Source organism: Salmo trutta, chromosome 22 (genome assembly GCF_901001165.1).
Source record: "Salmo trutta chromosome 22, fSalTru1.1, whole genome shotgun sequence".
In the NCBI taxonomy this organism is placed as follows: domain Eukaryota; kingdom Metazoa; phylum Chordata; class Actinopteri; order Salmoniformes; family Salmonidae; genus Salmo; species Salmo trutta.
Window position 1 is genome coordinate 43,295,038 of NC_042978.1, and position 22,025 is coordinate 43,317,062.

The 22,025-nt window shown below is 45.7% G+C and overlaps 1 protein-coding gene across 1 annotated transcript in view; it reads left to right on the forward strand.

The window, feature by feature from the left end:
• The window catches only part of hmcn1 (hemicentin 1), a 240,835-nt gene that overhangs the window by 215,556 nt on the left and 3,254 nt on the right, over window positions 1-22,025 (forward strand). The window contains exons 81-106 of the mRNA XM_029706242.1: window positions 1,450-1,719; window positions 1,938-2,128; window positions 2,269-2,482; window positions 2,698-2,832; window positions 3,070-3,260; window positions 4,432-4,513; window positions 4,721-4,990; window positions 5,760-5,930; window positions 6,025-6,195; window positions 6,356-6,526; window positions 9,685-9,855; window positions 10,238-10,408; window positions 11,628-11,798; window positions 11,882-12,028; window positions 12,273-12,410; window positions 12,540-12,661; window positions 12,968-13,205; window positions 14,097-14,159; window positions 14,437-14,556; window positions 14,891-15,025; window positions 16,833-16,946; window positions 17,054-17,179; window positions 17,430-17,558; window positions 20,199-20,540; window positions 20,830-20,949; window positions 21,486-21,612. Of these exons, the coding sequence (XP_029562102.1) occupies window positions 1,450-1,719; window positions 1,938-2,128; window positions 2,269-2,482; window positions 2,698-2,832; window positions 3,070-3,260; window positions 4,432-4,513; window positions 4,721-4,990; window positions 5,760-5,930; window positions 6,025-6,195; window positions 6,356-6,526; window positions 9,685-9,855; window positions 10,238-10,408; window positions 11,628-11,798; window positions 11,882-12,028; window positions 12,273-12,410; window positions 12,540-12,661; window positions 12,968-13,205; window positions 14,097-14,159; window positions 14,437-14,556; window positions 14,891-15,025; window positions 16,833-16,946; window positions 17,054-17,179; window positions 17,430-17,558; window positions 20,199-20,540; window positions 20,830-20,949; window positions 21,486-21,612 (4,300 nt within the window). The remainder of the gene's footprint in view (window positions 1-1,449; window positions 1,720-1,937; window positions 2,129-2,268; window positions 2,483-2,697; window positions 2,833-3,069; window positions 3,261-4,431; window positions 4,514-4,720; window positions 4,991-5,759; window positions 5,931-6,024; window positions 6,196-6,355; window positions 6,527-9,684; window positions 9,856-10,237; window positions 10,409-11,627; window positions 11,799-11,881; window positions 12,029-12,272; window positions 12,411-12,539; window positions 12,662-12,967; window positions 13,206-14,096; window positions 14,160-14,436; window positions 14,557-14,890; window positions 15,026-16,832; window positions 16,947-17,053; window positions 17,180-17,429; window positions 17,559-20,198; window positions 20,541-20,829; window positions 20,950-21,485; window positions 21,613-22,025) is intronic.

Sequence of the window (22,025 nt, forward strand, 5' to 3'; positions counted from 1 at the left end):
CACTTGTTAAATCCACTTCAATCACTGTAGATGAAGGGGAGGAGACAGGTTCAAGAGGGATTTTTAAGCCTTGAGACAATTGAAACATGGATTGTGTATGTGTGCCATTCAGAGGGTGAATGTGCAAGACAAAAGATTTAAGTGCCTTTGAACAGGGTATGGTAGTAAGTGCCAGGCGCACTGGTTTGAGTGTGTCAAGAACTGCAACGCTGCTGGGTTTTTTATGCTCAACAATTTCCTGTGTCTATCAAGAATGGTCCACCACCCAAAGGACATCCAGCCAACTTGACACAACTGTGGGAAGCATTGGAGTCAACATGTGCCAGCATCCCTGTGGAACGGTTTTGACACCTTGTAGAGTCCATGACCTGACGAATTGAGGCTGTTCTGAGGGTGCAAGTCAATATTAGGAAGGTGTTCTTAATGTTTTGTCCACTCAGTGTATGTCATACAGTGCCGTGAAAAAAAAAAAAAAAAAAAAAAAAAGTATTTGCCCCCTTTCTAATTTTTTCTACTTCTGCATATGTTTTTTATACTAAATGTTGTCATATCTTTAACCAAAATATAATATTAGATAAAGGGAACCTGAGTGAACAAATAACACAACAATTACATACTTATTTCATAAACAAGGTTATGCAACACCTCATGCACCTGTGTGAGAAAGTAATTGCCACCTTACACTCAATAACTGGTTGTGCCACCTTTAGCTGCAATGACTCCAACCAAACACTTCCTGTAGTTGTTGATCTGTCTCTCACATCACTGTGGAGAAATGTTTGCCCACTCTTCCATGCAGAACTGCTTTAACTCAGCTACATTTGTGGGTTTCAAGCATGAACTGCTCGTTTCAAGTCCTGCCACATCATCTCAGTTGGGATTAAGTCTGGACTTTGACTAGGCCATTCCAAAACTTCACATTTTTTGCTTTTTAACAATTTTCATGTTGAGTTGATTGTGTGTTTTGGATTATTGTCTTGCTGCATGACTCAGCTACGCTTCAGCTCCAGCTCACAGATGGATGGCCGACATTCTCCTGTAGAATTATCTGATACAGAGCAGAATTCATGGTTCTTTCTATTAGGGCAAGTCGTCCAGGTCCTGAGGCAGCAAAGCATCCCCAAACCATCACACTACCACCACCATGCTTGACCATTGGTATAAGGTTCTTACTGTGGAATGCAGTGTTATGTTTTTGCCAGGCATAATGGGGCCCATGTCGTCCAAAAATGTTTTTTTTTTTTACTCATCTGTCCAAAGAGCATTCTCCGAAGAGTCTTGATCATCCAGGTGCTTCCAAGTGCTTTATGGCAAACTTGAGTCAACTTTTTGGATGAGATGGGTCCCATTATGTCTGGCGAAAACCAAAAACTGCATTCCACAGTATACGTATCTCCATAGGCAGCAATATCCCCTCCTACCTTTAACCTCCATGCCTCCTTCCCCTAGTCCCTCCAGTGATCAGCTCCCAGACCCAGAGTTACCTGGTGCCCCTGGACTCCTCTGTCACCATGCTATGCCAGGCTGAAGGCTCTCCCTCACCCTCCATGGCCTGGCATAAAGACGGGCAGCCTCTCAGCGAGTCTGTGCGCCAGAGGGTCCTGAGCTCAGGGTCTCTGCAGATAGCATTCGGCCAGCCCGGGGACACGGGTCGATACACCTGCACCGCAGCTAACGCAGCTGGCACCAGCAGTCTGGAGATGAGCCTAACTGTACAGAGTGAGTCATCATGCTAGGAATGATGGGACTGGCCATTCACTAGTGATATATGCAGCGAAGGACTTTCATTAGATTCCCAAGCTAATGCCTTAGCTTTAGCTCTAGCTCAGCGGTCTAACGCAGTAAAAAAAAGTATATTTAGTGGCTCCTATTTTTGTCCAGTTCCTGTGCAAAATGTAATATGGGAAATTCTCCCCTCCTTCACTCCCTTCCTCCAGTCCCTCCCTCTATCCGTAGAGGGGAGTCGGAGGTGTCTGTGGTGGAGAACAGCCAGGCCCAGATAGCGTGCGTGGCAGAGGGGGTCCCCCAGCCCACCCTGTCCTGGGAGAAGGAGGGGATCCCCCTGAGCGACACCTCTGGAGAGTACACCATCCTGCCTTCTGGGGAGCTGGTCATCGACATCGCTCAGGTAAGGGATCATAGTAGACGACCAGGGCTTAGGAGTCACATAATGGATGGAAGAGCGTAAAGATCAGAATTGTCAGCGAACTTCTGAACAAATTCAGTCTCTCTCTCTCTCTCCCTCGCCCCCTTCCTTCCCCTCCCCAGCCTGATGATGAGGGCAGCTACACCTGTGTGGCCACTAACACGGTAGGTCAGGACAGCCGGACGGTCAGTTTGTCCGTCCATACCCACCCTGCCTTCACTGAGCTGCTGGCAGACGTGGCCCTCAACAAGGGAGAGCGCCTACTAATGGCCTGTGGGGTCACCGGCATCCCCCCTCCTAAAATCACCTGGGCCTTCAACAACATCATCATCCCAGGTATTCCCCACCCCCCTCACCATCCCCCACTCTGCTTAGAAAGAAGAGAAACTGACAACTCTTTCTGTACATTAAATATTTGCCATATATATTTTCGACTTATAATTGACATTCAGTCTACTATTCTTGTAGTTTTTCCTATGCACCAATATTTCCTACTGGATCTGTTGATAATATTTAAGGGTGGTATCTCTCTCTCTACTCTGTCCCTGTAGCTCACTATGACCATGTGAATGGACACAGTGAGCTGGTCATCGAGCGGGTTACCAAAGACAACTCGGGAACCTACTCCTGTATTGCTGAGAACAGTGTGGGATCCATAAAGTCCCTGGGCTTTGTCTACGTCAAAGGTGTGACATCCCTTCCTGTTTCCAAATATGGCCCTAATGTGTCAGTACTGGGCCTAATTAGCCCACAGTTTACCATGTCGGTCAAAATGTTGTATTTGTATCAAGAGCTTTATTAAAAGACCACTGTTTGTGAGCAGAAAACAGTGATCTAGCACTTATTTTCTCTTCTTTTTTGTCCGGCTCCTGTGTAACAGCTGAATGTGGTTGAATAAAACCCTGCCCTGTTATTGTGTCCAGAGCCCCCCATCATCGACGGGGACTTCCACTCCAACCGAATCGAGCCCCTGGGGGGTAACGCCATCCTAAACTGTGAGGTACGAGGAGATCCCCTGCCCACCATCCAGTGGAGCAAGAAGGGTGTCAACATCCAGATCAGCAACCGTATCCACCAGCTGGACAACGGTTCTCTGGCCATCTACAGCACCGTGGTACGACACTATTACAGAGTTCACATATCTAGTCTATCTATATCTACAGCACCGTGGTACGACACTGTTACAGAGTTCACATATCTAGTATATCTATATCTACAGCACCGTGGTACGACACTGTTACAGAGTTCACATATCTAGTATATCTATATCTACAACACTGTGGTACAGCACTATTAGAGGTCACATATCTAGTATATCTATATCTACAGCACCGTGGTACGACACTATTACAGAGTTCACATATCTAGTATATCTATATCTACAACACTGTGGTACAGCACTATTAGAGGTCACATATCTAGTATATCTATATCTACAACACTGCGGTACAGCACTATTACAGAGTTCACACACTGTATCTAGTATATCTATATCTACAACACTGTTATTAAAGAGTTTACATCTACTATATCTATATCTACAACACTGTGGTACAGCACTATTACAGAGTTCACATATCTAGTCTATCTATATCTACAACACTGTGGTACAGCGCTATTAGAGTTCACATATCTAGTATAGGTATATCTACAACACTGTGGTACAGCACTGTTAGAGTTCACATATCTAGTATATCTATATCTACAACACTGTGGTACAGCACTATTAGAGTTCACATATCTAGTATATCTATATCTACAACACTGTGGTACAGCACTATTACAGAGTTTACATATCTAGTATATCTATATCTACAACACTGCGGTACAGCACTATTACAGAGTTCACATATCTAGTATATCTATATCTACAACACTGTGGTAGAGCCCTATTACAGAGTTCACACACTGTATCTAGTATATCTATATCTACAACACTGTGGTACAGCACTATTACAGAGTTCACACACTGTATCTAGTATATCTATATCTACAACACTGTGGTACAGCACTATTACAGAGTTCACACACTGTATCTAGTATATCTATATCTACAACACTGCAGTACAGCACTATTACAGAGTTCACACAGTGTATCTAGTATATCTATATATAGTCAGTTAAGAACAAATTCTTATATACAATGACGGCCTACCCCGGCCAAACCCGGACGATGCTGGGTCAATTGTGTGCCACCCTATACTTCTCCCCAGAACATTCATTGTAGTCTGTTCTTGTCTAGATGAATCTTGTTGATAGTGCTAACTGTTGTTGTGTCTCCTCAGAATGAAGATGCAGGGAACTATATGTGTGTGGCCACCAACGATGCTGGGGTGGTGGAGAAGAGTGTCACTCTCAACCTGCAGAGTGAGTATACAGTAGATGAACTAAACTAAATAGTTATCCTTTATGGTAATCCTATTCAGTTCTATGCCGTAATGCCCCACCTCTCCTCTGTCAGGTTCTCCCTCCACCCGCGTAGTGTTCTGAAAGAAGATACACATAGATGTTAAAACGATTACAGTAAAGTTCATGTGTTATGCTAATATGTTCTGTCTCCCTGTACTCCACCAGGCTCTCCCTCTATCACAATAGAGCCGGTAGAGACGGTGGTAGACGCTGGCACCACGGTGCTACTGAACTGCCGGGCGGAGGGGGAGCCCACGCCTGTCATCGAGTGGTCCCGCCAGGGGAGCCCTCTCCTGGGCAACGAGCGCTTCACCACCCTGTCCAACGGCTCTCTGAGGCTAACCAGCGCCCAGAAGGAGGACACGGCCGAGTACCAGTGTGTGGCCAGGAACCTCCTGGGTTCTGTGCTGGTCAGAGCCACTCTCACTGTCAGAGGTGAGTTAGCTATCTACTGTACATCAACGCAACCTTTTGTGGGGAGGTGATTTCCAGGGGTTCTTAAACGTATAGTTATAGTGTGTGATTAAAGATTGCGTATTTTGTGCCTCCCGAGTGGCACAGTGGTCTAAGGCACTGCATCGCAGTGCTTGAGGCGTCACTACAGACCCGGGTTCGATCGATTTCCTCCTACACATTGGTACGGCTGGCTTCTGGGTTAAGCGAGCAGTGTGTCAAGAAGCAGTGCGGCTTGGCAGGGTTGTGTTTCGGAGGACGCATGGCTCTCGACCTTCGCCTCTCCCGAGTTGCAGTGATGGGACAAGACTGTAACTACTAATTGAATATCACGAAAATGGGGGAAAAAAAGGGGGAAAAGTATTTTAAAAAAGAGGTAAAAAGTATTCGTGACCCACCTTTCACCTGCCCAGGGCCCACTTTGGGTCCCGACCCATAGATTAAGAAACACTGGATTAGAAAAAGGTTTTCAGTCCATCTCTCTGGTTATGCTAAAATACCAGAATGCACAGCAAAATTGCTTTGATATCTGTACTCCAGTCCACAAGAATACTGAAGTCAGATCTCATGCTTCATAGGGCTCTGGTAAAAAGGAGTGTGGTAAATAGGGAATAGGGTGCTATTTGAGGGAATATGGTGCTATTTGAGGGAATAGGGTGCTATTTGAGAGAATAGGGTGCTATCTGGGATACACACAGTATGATTGAGTGTGGTGACTATGCCTAACCCTGTCTCTGTGGCCCTGTCCCAGTGCACGGAGGGTTCTCAGAGTGGATGGAGTGGGGCCCCTGCAGTGTGTCCTGTGGTGTCGGGACCCAACGTAGGCTGAGGCAGTGTAACAACCCCCTGCCTGCCAACGGGGGTCGCCACTGTACCAATTCGGACACAGAGACACGCAGCTGCCAGGGAAAGCCCTGCCCAGGTCAGTCCAGTCACAGTGTGTGAGTGAGTGTGTGTGTGTGTATGTGTGCATGTGTGTGTGTTACTCTCTGTATCCTGTGTGTCTGTCCATGCAGTGGATGGTAACTGGTCTGAGTGGTCGTCGTGGGAAGAGTGTTCTCGTACCTGTGGCCAGGGCAACAGGACCAGGGTGCGCACCTGCACCAACCCCTCCATGCAGCATGGGGGCAGACCCTGTGAGGGCAAAGCAGTGGATGCCATCATGTGTAGCATCAGGCCCTGCCCTGGTGAGTACTGGTCATAGCAAGCACTCTACTCCTGTACATTCCACTCATTGGACAAACAATCATAGAATGATAGAATCAATAGAATTGGAATCAATAGAATCAGACATTATTAAAGATTATGATTGGTCAAGCACTGATCATATTGATTATCTTATCCCAGTGGCGGGTAACTGGGGAATGTGGTTGCCATGGAGCTCGTGCAGTGAGACGTGCGGTAAAGGGATGCAGACCAGAGTGCGTCTGTGTAACAACCCCCCTTCCTCATTCCACGGGCCACCGTGTGAAGGCCCCGACACACAGACACAACTCTGCAAGGAGAGACACTGTCCTGGTAAATGGTTTGGGAACTAAGACACTGTCCTGGTAAACGGTTTGGGAACTAAGACACTGTCCTAGTAAATGGTTTGGGAATTAACTTCTGTGGGCTACGTGGGACGCTAGCGTCCCACCCGCGGTACACACTATCAACAGCCAGTGAAATATCAGGGCGGTAAATTCAAAACAACAAAATCTCATAATTCAAACTTCTCAAACATACAACTATTTTACACCATTTTAAAGATACACTTCTCCTTAATCCAACCACATTGTCCGGTTTCAAAAAGGCTTTACGGCGAAAGCATAAAGTTAGATTATGTTAGGACAGAGCGTCAACAACCAAAACCACACAGCCATTTTCCAAGCAGGAGAGGCGTCACAAAAAACAGAAATACAGCTAAAATTAAGCACTAATTGACGATCTTCATCAGATGACACTCCTAGGACTCAATGTTACACAATACATGTATGTTTTGTTCGATAAAGTTCATATTTATATCCAAAAACCCCATTTTACATTGGCGCGTGATGTTCTGAAAATATTTTGCCTCCAAAACTTCCGGTGAATGAGCACAACAATTTACAAAAATACTCATCATAAACGTTGATAAAATATTAAACTGTTATTCAAAGAATTATAGATAAACATCTCCTTAACCTCTCTCGGGTATGTGGGACGAAATCGTCCCACCTAGTCAACAGCCAGTGGAATCGAGTGGCGCGAAATTCAAAAACCTTAAAAATGCTATAACTTCAATTTCTCAAACATATGACTATTTTACACCATTTTAAAGACAAGACTCTCGTTAATCTAACCACATTGTCCGATTTCAAAAAGGCTTTACAACGAAAGCAAAACATTAGATTATGTCAGGAGAGTACCCAGCCAGAAATAATCACACACCCATTTTTCAAGCTAGCATATAATGTCACAAAAACCCAAACCACAGCTAAATGCAGCACTAACCTTTGATGATCTTCATCATATGACACTCCTAGGACATTATGTTATACAATACATGCATGTTTTGTTCAATCAAGTTCATATTTATATCAAAAACCAGCTTTTTACATTAGCATGTGACGTTCAGAACTAGCAAACATACCGAAAACTTCCGGTGAATTTACTAGATTACTCACGATAAACGTTCACAAAAAACATAACAATTATTTTAAGAATTATAGATACAGAACTCCTTTATGCAATCGCGGTGTCAGATTTTAAAATAGTTTTTTGGCAAAAGCACATTTTGCAATATTCTGAGTAGATAGCTCGCCATCACGGGCTAGCTAATTTGACACCCACCAAGTTTGGCGTTCACTAAACTCAGAATTACTATAAGAAAAATTGGATTACCTTTGCTGTTCTTCGTCAGAATGCACTCCCAGGACTTCTACTTCAACCACAAATATTATGTTCAAATATCCTCTGTTTTGTCCGTGTGTTCAGGTCCCTATCCGAACGGTGACGCGCGGACGCATGTCGTGACAAAAAATGTCTAAATATTCCATTACCGTACTGCATGTCAAACGCTGTCAAACGCTGTTTGAAATCAATTTTTATGCGATTTTTCTCGTAAAATAGCGATAATATTCCGACCGGAGACCTGGTTTTCGTTAAAAGACTGAAAGAAGAAAATGGTGTCTTCACGTGCATGCGCACAACCGTGTCATTGTTCTCAGATCGACCACTATCCAAAACCCCTACTGTTTTTCAGCCAGGGACTGCAGAGTCATCATTCCCCGTTCTGGCGCCTTCTGAGAGCCTATGGGAGCCTTAGAAAATTTCACGTTACAGCAGAGATCCTCTGTTTTCGATAAAGAGGCTATAGAAGGCCAAGAAATGGTCAGAGAGGGCACTCCCTGTATAGAATCTTCTCAGGTTTTGGCCTGCCATATGAGTTCTGTTATACTCACAGACATCATTCAAACAGTTTTAGAAACTTTAGGGTGTTTTCTATCCAAATCAAACAATTATATGCATATTCTAGTTTCTGGGCAGGAGTAATAACCAGATTAAATCGGGTACGTTTTTTATCCGGACGTGAAAATACTGCCCCCTACCCAAGAGAGGTTAATGCAACCGCTGTGACAGATTTCAAAAAAGCTTCAAGGGGAAAGCACACTTTGCAATAATCTGAGTACAGCGCTCAGAAAACCAAACCAGCAATACAGATACCCACCATTTTGGAGTCATCTAAAATCATAAATAGCATTATAAATATTCACGTACCTTTGATGATCATCATCAGAATGCATTCTCAGGAATCCCAGGTCCACAATAAATGTTGTTTTGTTCGATAAAGTCCATAATTTATGTCCAAATACCTCCTTGTTGTTTGCGCGTTCAGTAAGCTACTCCAAATGTAGGAAGCGCGCCGAAAATTTCACGACGAAAAGTACAAAAAAGTTAGATTTACGTTCGTAGAAACATGTCAAACGTTGTATAGCATCAATCTTTAGGGCCTTTTTAACATAAAACTTCAATAATATTCCAACCGGACGATTCCAATGTCTTGAAAAATGTTATGGAACACAGCTACCTCATCACGTGAATGCCCGCCACTGAACTCATGTCATTTTCTGAGTCACCAACTTCCTGGCCTTCTTGTTCGCTCTCTGTTCACTGCAAAAGCCTGAAACAAGGTTCTAAAGACTGTTGACATCTAGTGGAAGCCTTAGGAAGTGCAAAATTAACCCTAAGTCACTGTGTGTTAGATAGACAATGACTTGAAAAGACTACAAGCATCAGATTTCACACTTCCTGGTTGGATTTCTCTCAGGTTTTTGCCTGCCATAAGATTTCTGTTATACTCACAGACATCATTCAAACAGCTTTAGAAACTTCAGAGTGTTTTCTATCTAAATATACTAATAATATGCAACTATTTGACTCTGGGCCCGAGTATTACGCAGTTTACTCTGGGCACGCTTTTCATCCGAAAATGAAAATACTGCCCCCTATACCTTAAAAAGTTAAGGGTGGAAGGGACAGTGCTGCTGTAGTTTAAGATGAGCTGTACTCTTTTTCACTTGGCCTATCAAATTGAAAGGTGGAGGGACTACTGCCAGATTGCTTATACCTATCAAATCTTCTCAGAACTCAAGTGTTTTGAGTGTAGGGGCTAGGGATTGATTTGGGATTGGGCCTGACTTTGACTTGCCCTCCAGTGGATGGGAAGTGGTCATCGTGGGTGAGCTGGGGGGCCTGCAGTGTCTCCTGTGGGGGCGGAACCAGACAACGGACACGCCTCTGTGCCAGCCCCGCCCCCCAGCACAGGGGCAGGCAGTGTGAAGGTAACGACGTGCACATCGACTTCTGCAACAGTGACCCATGCCCTGGTGAGTAGTGACATCCTTACTCCTCGTATCTCTTATCCTCTTACACTAACTCTTATCCTCTTACACTAACTCTTATCCTCTTACACTAACTCTTATCCTCTTACACTAACTCTTATCCTCTTACAGTAACTCTTATCCTCTTACACTAACTCTTATCCTCTTACAGTAACTCTTATCCTCTTACAGTAACTCTTATCCTCTTACACTAACTCTTATCCTCTTACAGTAACTCTTATCTCACCTGGTTCATCTGTCTCACCTGCAGTGAGTTGCATTGATCAAGTGTTGCAGACATTTTGTGTGTATTGACTGAGATGCATCTCTTTCTTTCCCTCTCTCTCTCTCCTATCCTTTCCCTCTCCCCTCTACCTCACTCTATTAGTTCATGGTAACTGGGGTCTGTGGAGTAGTTGGGGCAGCTGCAGCAGGACGTGTAATGGAGGACAGATGAAGCGCTACAGAACATGTGACAACCCCAGACCCGCCAATGGGGGCAGAGCATGTGCCGGGGCAGACTCACAGATCCAGAGGTGCAGCACAGCCAACTGCCCTGGTAAGTGTGTGTTTGTGTGTTTGTGTGTGTGAGATATGGAATGGAGTGATAGGACAGCACGGTGTTGGTCATGTCAACGCAAATGGATTGAGATTGCTAAGCCTTTGTGCTGAACATGAACTTACCAACACCATGTTCCAAAATTAAAACAAATACAAAACCTATTGAATGCACTCACAATCAAAGCACTGGCACCTCATAGACTACGTGATTGGCAGGCACTCTGATATCAAGGATGTCCTCATTACGTGAGCCGTGAGAGGAGCGGAGTGCTGGACAGATCTTAACCAAGCTCAGAATGAAAGTTGCCGACTTCAGAAATGTGTTCGACTTCAGAAAACAGAGGCACGTAACAACCTATGTCGCTCTCTAGCAGAAAAACTAGAGAACATTGAGACTCTCCTGAATGCATAGGGGTCCGATTCACGACAGATGGTCCTCTCTAAACACATCTCTCTGAGTCAGCAGCCCACTCCATCAATTACAGCAGTAAGAAACATCAGGACTGGTTCGATGAAAACTCCACGTACATCTCCACCCTACTTGGCAGCATACACAAGGTACATAAAGACACACTCAACAGCCTAACGTCTGAGGCCCTCCAAAAGCAATGGCATGAGCAGCACAGTGCTTTACGGCATCTACAAAATGAGTGGTGGATCTCCAAAGTACAAGAAATCCAATCTTTTGCGGACAGATGTGACATATACAGCATTTATGATGCCTTGAAGACCACCCACGGCCCAGGAAGTTGCTCTCCCTGTCCCCTCAGAAGTGCACATGGGTCCTCTTAAAAAGGACCAAACTAGGAAGCCCTCTTAAACCAGCCGTACCAAGTTGACTACTCAGTCCTGGACGTACCCCTAAACACTGCCTACCATCCAGAGCCTTAATCTCCCACCCACTTTTTCTGAGGTCTGCGCCTCCATCAGTTCACTGAAGAACAACACAACTCCTGGACCTGACTCCATCCCTGCGAGATCCTAAAACAGGTGGGCTATCTCTGTACCAGAGCAGTTCACCTGTTCATCTATGAGATATGGAGACGAGAGCATCCACCATCAAAGGAGGGATAAAAAATGTACATTTTCTCAGTAGTGGAAGTCATCATCGGATAGTGTGGAAGTCAGATACGATGGACTACCTTAAGTACGCGTGTGTGCAGGTCGATGCGTACTCTGTCATGGCTATGTATTTTTATATGTGTGTGTGTTTGCAGTGGATGGTAACTGGGGAGCGTGGCAGCCCTGGGGAGAATGCTCCGCCTCCTGTGCGGGTGGAGAGAGAACTCGAGTCAGACTCTGTAATAACCCGTCGCCTAGCAACGAGGGCCGCCCCTGCCCAGGAGACTCCACCCAGCTGTCCAGGTGTAACGGCCAAGCGTGTCCAGGTATGGTGTGTGTTTGTGTGCGTGTGTTTGGCATGTGCGTGCCTGTGTGTGCACTAAACCTGTTCTCTCTCCATCTCTCCTAGGCGGGCCTCAGAAGGCGAGAGGCAGCATCATAGGAAACATTAACGACGTGGAGTTTGGAATTGCCATCCTCAACGCCACCATCTCTGACAACCAATCAGGAGGCAGAGTTATACACGCCACCATCTCCAATGTGCCCCGGAGCCTGGGTTAGTTAATAGACATGACATTGAGTTCAATATGTACCCTAATAGATTATCTATGGTGTGTTAAATATATAAAGATGTAGGCTGTAGTTGTTTCTAAGCACAGATCAGACAACAGATTCAGGTTTATTTTGTCACGAAGGGAAGAGCTGCACTAATTGACCCCAGTTCAAACCAATCGCCCTGTTTCAAATCAAAATCTTCTTGAATGACCCCTGACCTGACCTCACCTGTTGACCCCATGCAGGCCCAGCTATGAGGAAGCTGATCTCCATCCTGAACTCCATCTATTGGACGTCGGCTCAGGAGCTAGGGGAGGCAGTGAACGGCTACTCTCTGACCAGAGGTGTGTTCAGACGGGAGACACAGGTGGAGTTCGCCACAGGTGAGAAGGGGAAGAATTTGGATGTGTGTGTGTGTTACCTAATATCACTAAATGGGATAACAGGTATTACCATGAAGACCAGAGAACAAAGGGTTTCAGCCTTTATAAAGCGACCTCTTTGTCCACCAGGTGAGATCCTGAGGATGACCCATGTGGCTCGGGGGCTGGACTCAGACGGAGCACTGCTATTGGATATCGTGCTGAATGGACACATTCTGCAGCTGCCGTCTAATGCTGACATCAGCATCAAGGTAACAGAACACACGGCCCCGGACGTATTACACCCTACACTACACACTCCATACTATCATACTCTCCTCATTTGAGATCTGAAGTGTAACTGAAATCAGTGCTGAAGACAATCTTTGTGTAACATACACAACAGATCTCAAGTTTAGCCCATAATGACAAACTATGATAACCAGACTACAGATCACGATCACAGATCACGATCAAACAATTTAAATGACTTACAAAAAGACAATGAAAGGTGGTTATGAGGTGCAGAACTTGTTGGTTAAGGCTTACCCATGCTGGCTGTTGTTCATCTGACCCAGGACTACACAGAGGACTACATTCAGACTGGTCCAGGCCAGCTGTATGCTCTATCCACCCGGATGTTCAGTATTGATCGGGTCAGTGTGCCCTACTCCTGGAACCACACAATCACTTACGACCCTGACAAGGGAAAGATGCCCTACCTGGTGGAGACGCTCCATGCCTCGGCCATCAGCGCCCACTACCACCCCCTAGAGGAAGTCCTGGAATACAAGATCCACGCCACCATCACCAAGGGTGAGACTTTAAAGTCCTTGTTTTTCTCTCTCTCTCTTTCTCTCTCTTGCTCTCTATACTGTACTTCCCTATTCATTTCCACCCCTCCCCGCTTTTGCCCTCAAAACAGCCTCAATTTGTCGGGGCATGGCCTCTACAAGGCGTCGAAAGTGTTCCACAGGGTTGCTGGCCCATGTTGACTACGATGCTTCCCACAGTTGAGTCAACTTCGCTGAATGTCCTTTAAGTGGTGGACCATTCTTGGTACATACGGGAAACTGTTGAGCGTGAAAAACCCAGCACTGTTGCAGTTCTTGACACTTACTACCATACCCCGTTCAAAAGCACTTAAACCTTTTGTCTTGCCCATTCACCCTCTGAATGGCACACATACACAATCCATGTCTCAATTGTCTCAAGGCTAAACAAAATCCTTCTTTAACCTGTCTCCTCCCCTTCATCTACACTGATTTGAAGTGGATTTAACAAGTGACATTAATAAGGGATCATAGCTTTCATCTGGATTCACCTGGTCAATCTATGTCATGGAAAGACAGACTGTTCCTAATGTTTTGTACACTCAGTGTATTTACTACATTACGTTTCCTCTTCACAATAGCAGCACTTACAGTTGACCGGGGCAGCTCTAGCAGGGCAGAAATTTGACGAACTGACCTGTTGGAAAGGTGGCATCCTATGACGGTGTCACGTTGAAAGTCACTGAGCTCTTCAGTACGGGCCATACTACTGCCAATGTTTGTCTGTGGTGATTGAATGGTAGTGTGCTCAATGTTATACACCTGTCAGCAACGGGTGTGGCTGAAATAACCAAATCCACTAGTTTAAAGGTGTCCACATACTTTTGTATATCTCACTCTCTTTAACGTAACAACCTTATCCATATTCTGTCAGGTGATCGTAGTAACCAGTGTCCCCTTGGCTTCAGGCTGGACTCTGCAGGACCCTACTGTGCAGGTAATCATGACAGACCTCTTATTTTGGTAGTCTGTCTTCTCAACAAGTTTGTCCACACCTCTGTTCATGCTGGAGCAGTTTCCTTTGTTACGTTATGTTCAGCAGAGATTCACATAAATGCACATTTTAAATTCACTTGAATGCATAATTTGTCTTGAGAAACCATAAGAAACATCCTTTTAAACGGTGTTTGGGGTAAAATGGCAGAGTATAAGTCCTAGCTCATGTCAATATCCACGTTGAGTATAAGACTGTTATTGTTTGTGTTATGATTCAGATGAGGATGAGTGTAAGGAGAGGAACCCTTGTTCTCATGCTTGTCACAATGCCATGGGAACCTACTATTGCTCATGTCCCCGAGGACTCACCATCTCAGCTGACGGCAGGACCTGTCAGGGTAAGCCCCACACACACAAACACACACACACACTATGGGCTAGATTAAATCCGGATCGCGGAAGTATCACGGGAGTTCCGTGTAAAAATGTACAGGTCATTTCCAATTGAGTCGACATACGCAGCGTTTACTGTGAATGCAGGCTCCGCGATTAAATCGAGCTATAAAACGGATCTTCTGTGATATTTCTGCCATACGGATTGAATCGAGCCCTATGTACACTGAAAAACAAATACCTATTTAATTCCTCCATACAACCACCTTTACTCGCATAGAATCTCTGCCTCTGTTTAAAGACTTAATGTCTAATGATTCCCTCTCTCTATGTTCTCAGACATTGATGAGTGTTCTCTGGGTGGGCACATGTGCCATGACGGGCAGGACTGTGAGAACACCATTGGCTCCTACCGCTGTGTGATGCGCTGTGGGCGGGGCTTCAGAAGGACAGCCGATGGACACAGTTGCCAAGGTTACACTCATTTCCATCTTCAAGCTTGTCAGTAGTTAATACAGTATATTAAGTGTCATTACTATGAAAGGTTGTTGCGGTGACCGCATTACCGTCACACCGGCAGTCATGAGTCAGGGCTCCCGAGTGGCACTGCATCTCCGTGCTAGAGGTGTCACTACAGACCCTAGTTCGATCCCAGGCTGTATCACAACCAGCCGTGATCGGGAGTCCCATAGGGCAGCGCACAATTGGCCCAGTGTCGTCTGGGTTTGGGCAGTGTAGGCCATCATTGTAAATAAGAATTTGTTCTTAACTGACTTGCCTAGTTAAATAAAGGTTAAATAAAAAATCAGGTTGCTAATGGTCTGATACTCTGGGCTCTATTGTCCCTCCATCAGGTCCTAATGGTCTGATACTCTGGGCTCTATTGTCCCTCCATCAGGTCCTAATGGCCTGGTAGTCAGGGCTCTATTGTCCCTCCATCAGGTCCTAATGGCCTGGTACTCTGGGCTCTATTGTCCCTCCATCAGGTCCTAATGGTCTGATACTCTGGGCTCTATTGTCCCTCCATCAGGTCCTAATGGCCTGGTACTCTGGGCTCTATTGTCCCTCCATCAGGTCCTAATGGTCTGATACTCTGGGCTCTATTGTCCCTCCATCAGGTCCTAATGGCCTGGTACTCTGGGCTCTATTGTCCCTCCATCAGGTCCTAATGGTCTGATACTCAGGGCTCCATTGTCCCTCCATCAGGTCCTAATGGCCTGGTACTCTGGGCTCTATTGTCCCTCCATCAGGTCCTAATGGCCTGGTACTCTGGGCTCTATTGTCCCTCCATCAGGTCCTAATGGCCTGGTACTCAAGGCTCTATTGTCCCTCCATCAGGTCCTAATGGTCTGGTACTCAGGGCTCTATTGTCCCTCTAACCAGTCTGACATCAATGCAAATGCAATCAAAAATCACATCAAATACTTATCAAAACAGGATGTTCTTTTAAAACTCACCTCTCCTCACTATAGTTCTGTATTTATAGTGTATGTTTTGATTTCTATGGCATTCTAAGGTTTGTATCATACACTACTAAAGTTCCCAAATAACTCTAAATCTAGCACATAGGACCTGTTTCAAATGATCACTTTTACGCTCAATATAGCCACTTCATATGGGCACGCTCCTCCGGAATGCGAAAAATATCCTATCTATTTTATTCAATTAAGTTCAATTATAATTGTCTTACTATAAAATCATATAATATAAAATAATGGCAAGGTGATTATAAGCATATTGTATCTTGTCAGCTAAATGAATAATCCTAGAGCCTATGGCATGGTGCATAGCCAGATAACATACAGTAGGCCAACTCATATTCTGTTCTTCAGAAATACATTTTCTTCATATCATAATGTTTCTTCAGATCTGCCTAAGATAAAAAAATAGATTTATTGTGATGGTGTATATTACATTGATTTATTATACTTTTTTAACTGCAGATGTTCCAAAAGCTCGCATCATCAGCTCTAATGCATGGTGGCCTGGAGATGCTAAACGTGTTTATGTTAATTAACGGTTAATTACCGTGAGACCAGCAGTCTGTTGCATGACAATAACCGGCTGACAAAATGCCACGGCCGCCACAGCCCTATATAGGTATTTACAAGTTGGAACACTGGAAAGTGAGATGTAATCTACACCTTGATAAGGCTGATAGAAATCCTCAATTTCATTTAATGATTTTCAATTTGAGCAACATTATTTCTATATAGGCTACACCTTCTATTTCCAAGCTGTAATTGTATTGTTGTTTATTTGATTTTGGTTCATTTTGAAGATATTAATGAGTGCCAGGAGTCTAACCCGTGCAACCAGCACTGTCTGAACACCATCGGTAGCTACCGCTGTGCCTGTGAGCCCGGATACCAACTCAGGAACCGCCGCTGTATAGGTGAGCACAGTACACTACAGATTGGGTCGGCACAATAGTGTGAAACGGGTTTTGAAGGTTTCAGTTCTGGACCTGACCTGCTTCTCTTTCTCTCTCTCTCTCCTCAGACATAAATGAGTGCAGACAGAGGGTGTGTCGTTCAGACCAGCAGTGTAAGAACATGCGGGGAAGCTACACCTGTATTGACCTTTGCCCTGCTGGCATGACCAAAGGTGCCAACGGGACGTGTGTGGGTGAGTGTTCCAGAACTGGGCATCAGCCCCTTCATACCTCACTCTTACCCCACTTCAAAAGACACTATTCAAAACTGAAAGGAGGATTTTGTGTCTAGTAGATCTGAGGATAACCTGCTATAAATGTTTAAAGAAAAGGTTGGGTTTGGGTGGATTTTATATACAGCCCTTTCTGTTTGGTGGGGTAATGGTTTCAATGTCAAATATGTATATTCAATATAGAACCTCTCCATGTGTCTTCTCCCTATAGATATAGATGAATGCAGAGACGGGACCCACCAGTGCAGATACAACCAGATCTGTGAGAACAGCAGAGGGAGCTACCATTGTACATGTCCCAGGGGTTATCGCTCTCAGGGTGTAGGACGCCCCTGTGTGGGTACGTACCCCCTCTACCCCCAAACCACCTCACCCACCACCCCTCACCCACTACCCCTCAGACCGCGACCTCAGCTGCCCTGCTTCTGCACGCAGACCTCCACTATCCCTCACCCACTGTACCTCACCTACTACCCCTCACCTACTACCCACTACCCCTCACCCACTATACCTCACCCACTACCCCTCACTCCTTACCCACTACCCCTCACCCCTTGTCCACTACTCCTCACCCCACTACCCCACCACCCCTCACCCACTACCTCTCACCCACTACCTCTCACCCGTCACCCACTATCCTTTACCCACTACCCCTCACTCCTTACCCACTACCCCTCACTCATTTTACATTTACATTTTAGTCATTTAGCAGGCGCTCTTATCCAGAGCGACTTACTGTAGTGAATGCATACATTTCATACATTTTTTTCTCTGTACTGGTCCCCCTCGTTACCCACTACCTCTCACCCTTCACCACTACCCCTCACCCGCTATCCCTTACCCACTACCACTAACCCACTACCCCTCACCCACTACCCCTTACCCAATACCCCTCACCCAATACACCTCAGACACTAAACCTCACCTCAGGGGGTCCTGCTTCTGCACGCATACCTCTCTCCATCTCTCCCCCAGTCCCTGCTCTAAGCTGCAGTCATACCCCAGCCAGCTGTGGCATCACATCCTCCCTCTGCCTTTCTAATGCTAATGTAGCTAAAGAACTGTTGTCTTCTGTGGAAATCCCTTACTATCTCATAACTATCACAAAGAGAAGATGAGCACTAGGTACTGAGTGGCTGTGTAGTTAGAGTGTAAACACAGGGTTAACAGAAAGGTAAGGAGCCACAGACAGGACAACAGGAAAGGGACCTGGAATGAACCTGTCTATCTGTCATCACAAGGCCAGCATCTCTCTCTCTCCCTCTTGGCTCTGTCACTCTTACACCTGAGTTTCCACCTTTGGCCTTTTGACCTTTCACTCTGGGTTGCACCTTAACCTGGGGTCGCTTTGCTTTGTAATGGCATACACTCACTGTCTCTGTCCGTATCTCCTATGACATCATCAACACTGGACACTGATGTCTACTCTGTACCTACTTACCTGTACAATTTGAATATTTTGTTGCATTAAATTAGATATACAGTATGTTTCATTTAAATTTCAAGTGGCAACATTTTAACTGAGCATCATAGTGAGTTAAGAGACTGTTTGGAAAACCTGAAAAAGTATGTGTTTACAATATATACAGATGTAGGTCTCTATCCAATCCGTATTGCGCAAGTTCCGCGTTACAGCATGATTGGAATTTAAAGGCAATGCTCTCACGTTAGCGGAGACTGCATTCATGGTAAACGCTGCATATATCGGCTCAATCGAAAATGATCTTGACATTTCTATCGCACAATCTGTAAAGCTTCAGCGATTGAATAGAGCCCTTGGATTTTATTTAATTCAAGCATTCTTGTTTGGTGTGAGATGTAATGTATTCATTCTCTCATTGAAAAAGTTAAAAGGTGGGCCTCCCGAGTGGCGCAGTGGTCTAAAGAACTGCATCGCAGTGCTAGAGGCATCACTATAGACCTGGGTTTGATCCCGTGCTGTATTACAACCGGCCGTGATCAGGAGTCCCATAGGGCTGCGCGCAATTGGCCCAGCGTCATCCGGGTTAGGGGAGGGTTTGGCCGGGGGGGCTTTACTTGGCTTCTCGTGCTCTAGTGACTCCTTGTGGCGGGCCGGGCGCCTGCAGGCTGACCTTGGTCGTCAGTTGAAAGGTGTTTCCTCCGACACATTGGTGTGGCTGGCTTCTGGCTTAAGTGGGCGGGTGTTAAGAAGCGTGGTTTGGCGAGTCATGTTTCGGAGGACTTCCCGTTGGGAAGTTGCAGTGATGAGACAAGATCGAAATTGGGGAGAAAAAGGGGGTAAAATACAACATAAATAAAAAGTTAAGACACTTTTTAGATGAATACACTTATGCCTTAGGGACATGATATGTATTGTCAAACGTTGGGGTGATTGTTCCTGTACGTTGGGGTGATTGTTCCTGTACGTTGGGGTGATTGTTCCTGTACGTTGGGGTGATTGTTCCTGTACGTTGGGGTGATTGTTCCTGTACGTTGGGGTGATTGTTCCTGTACGTTGGGGTGATTGTTCCTGTACGTTGGGGTGATTGTTCCTGTACGTTGGGGTGATTGTTCCTGTACGTTGGGGTGATTGTTCCTGTACGTTGGGGTGATTGTTCCTGTACGTTGGGGTGATTGTTTTCCATCTCTTCCTTTCTCATCCTCTTGTCTTCCTCACACCACTGTATTCTCCCACTTCATCTGCTTCTTCCTTAACTGCCTTATCCTCTGTCTATCTGTATGTTTCCCCTGCTCCATATCCCCCTCTTTACTCAACTTTTACTCTTGCCTGTTTTCTTCCTTTTCTCCTCCTCTTTCTCTTCCCTCCTTCCTCCTCTCTCTCTTCCCTCCTCCCCCCTCTCTTCCCTCCTCCCCCTCTCTCTCTTCCCCCCTCCCTCTCTTCCCTCTCTCTCTTCCCTCCTACCCCCTCTCTCTCTTCCCTTCCCTCCCTTCTCTCCTACCCCCTGCCCCCTCTCTCTCTTCCCTCCCCCCTCTCTCTGTGGTGCTGTGACATCACCAGACAGTAATGAGTGTGAGCATGCGCCCCATCCCTGCGCGCACCAGTGCCTCAACACCCCCGGCAGCTTCAAGTGTGTGTGCCCGCCAGGGCGCCACCTGCTTGGGGATGGAAAGTCCTGCGCGGGGCTGGAGAAGCTGCCTCCCAGCTACCAGAGCTTCTCATACGGCTACAGCTCTTCCCAGGACTCCCCTGAGCGGAGCGCCTTCCAGCGCCAGTACCACAGCCTGGCCTCTCAGAGCTACCCCTCCTACGCTGCCACAGGGGGGCGCTATAGGCAGCGTAGACGCAGGGAGGCCCTGGCCTGTCCGCAGGGGTACGAGGCCAGGGGTGGCCGTTGCCTAGGTAACTATGGAGGAGGCAGGGGGACAGGCAGAGGGGGAGGAGTTTGAAAGGAGAGGAGGGCCTGGCTGCATGGCTGTGCTACCTGGGGTTTGCTTCCCCTTGTTTTCTAAAACACCTTTATAACATGTTTCAACTGATAAATGTTTCCTGTGTGTGTGTGTGTGTGTGTGTGTGTGTGTGTGTGTGTGTGTGTGTGTGTGTGTGTGTGTGTGTGTGTGTGTGTGTGTGTGTGTGTGTGTGTGTGTGTGTGTGTGTGTGTGTGTGTGTGTGTGTGTGTGTGTGTGTGTAGACATCAACGAGTGTGAGGTGAGGGACACGTGCCAGCATGAGTGTATGAACACTCCAGGGAGCCATAGGTGTCAGTGTCCGGCCGGCTACCGCCTCATGACCAATGGCAAGACCTGCCAAGGTGAGCAGAACCCCTCCACCTCAGTCAGTCAGTCAATCGATGAATCAGTTATTCACATATCTATCCATTCGTCATTGCTCAGAGAGCATCCCTATATTCTACTATAAGAAAATACATGAAATGAAATAATTTGATGAGGAAAATGTATCTATGTAAAAGTTGCAGGTACAGTATACTCAATAACTGCATCGGTTTAACTACCTCCTGTATTGTGGTGTTATGTATCGGTACATGTTGTATAACTAACTCCTGTATTGTGGTGTTATGTATCGGTACATGTTGTATAACTAACTCCTGTATTGTGGTGTTATGTATCGGTACATGTTGTATAACTAACTCCTGTATTGTGGTGTTATGTATCGGTACATGTTGTATAACTAACTCCTGTATTGTGGTGTTATGTATCGGTACATGTTGTATAACTAACTCCTGTATTGTGGTGTTATGTATCGGTACATGTTGTATAACTAACTCCTGTATTGTGGTGTTATGTATCGGTACATGTTGTATAACTAACTCCTGTATTGTGAGGGCAGATATAGATGAGTGTCTGGAGCAGAATGTCCAGTGTGGGACCAACAGGATGTGCTTTAACATGAGAGGAAGTTACCAGTGTATCGATACACCCTGCCCGCCTAACTACCAGAGAGACCCAGCAACAGGGTAAACAGTAAACACACATTGACTCACACTCTTATGTGCATTTGGAGAGTATTCAGACCCCTTGACTTTTTCCACATTTTATTACGTTACAGCCTTCTTTTAAAATTGATTAAATCGTTTTTTCCCCCCTCATCAATCTACACACAATACCCCATAATGTCAAAGCATGAACTGGTTTTTAGAAATGTTGGCACATTTATTAAAAATAAAAACCAGAAATAATACATTTACATAAGTATTCAGACCCTTTACTCAGTACTTTGTTGAAACACCTTTGGCAGCAATTACAGCCTAGAGTCTTCTTGGGTATGATGCTACAAGCTTGGCACACCTGTATTTGGGGAGTTTCTCCCATTCTTCTCTGCAGATCCTCTCAACCTCTGTCAGGTTGGATGGGGAGCGTCGCTGCATCA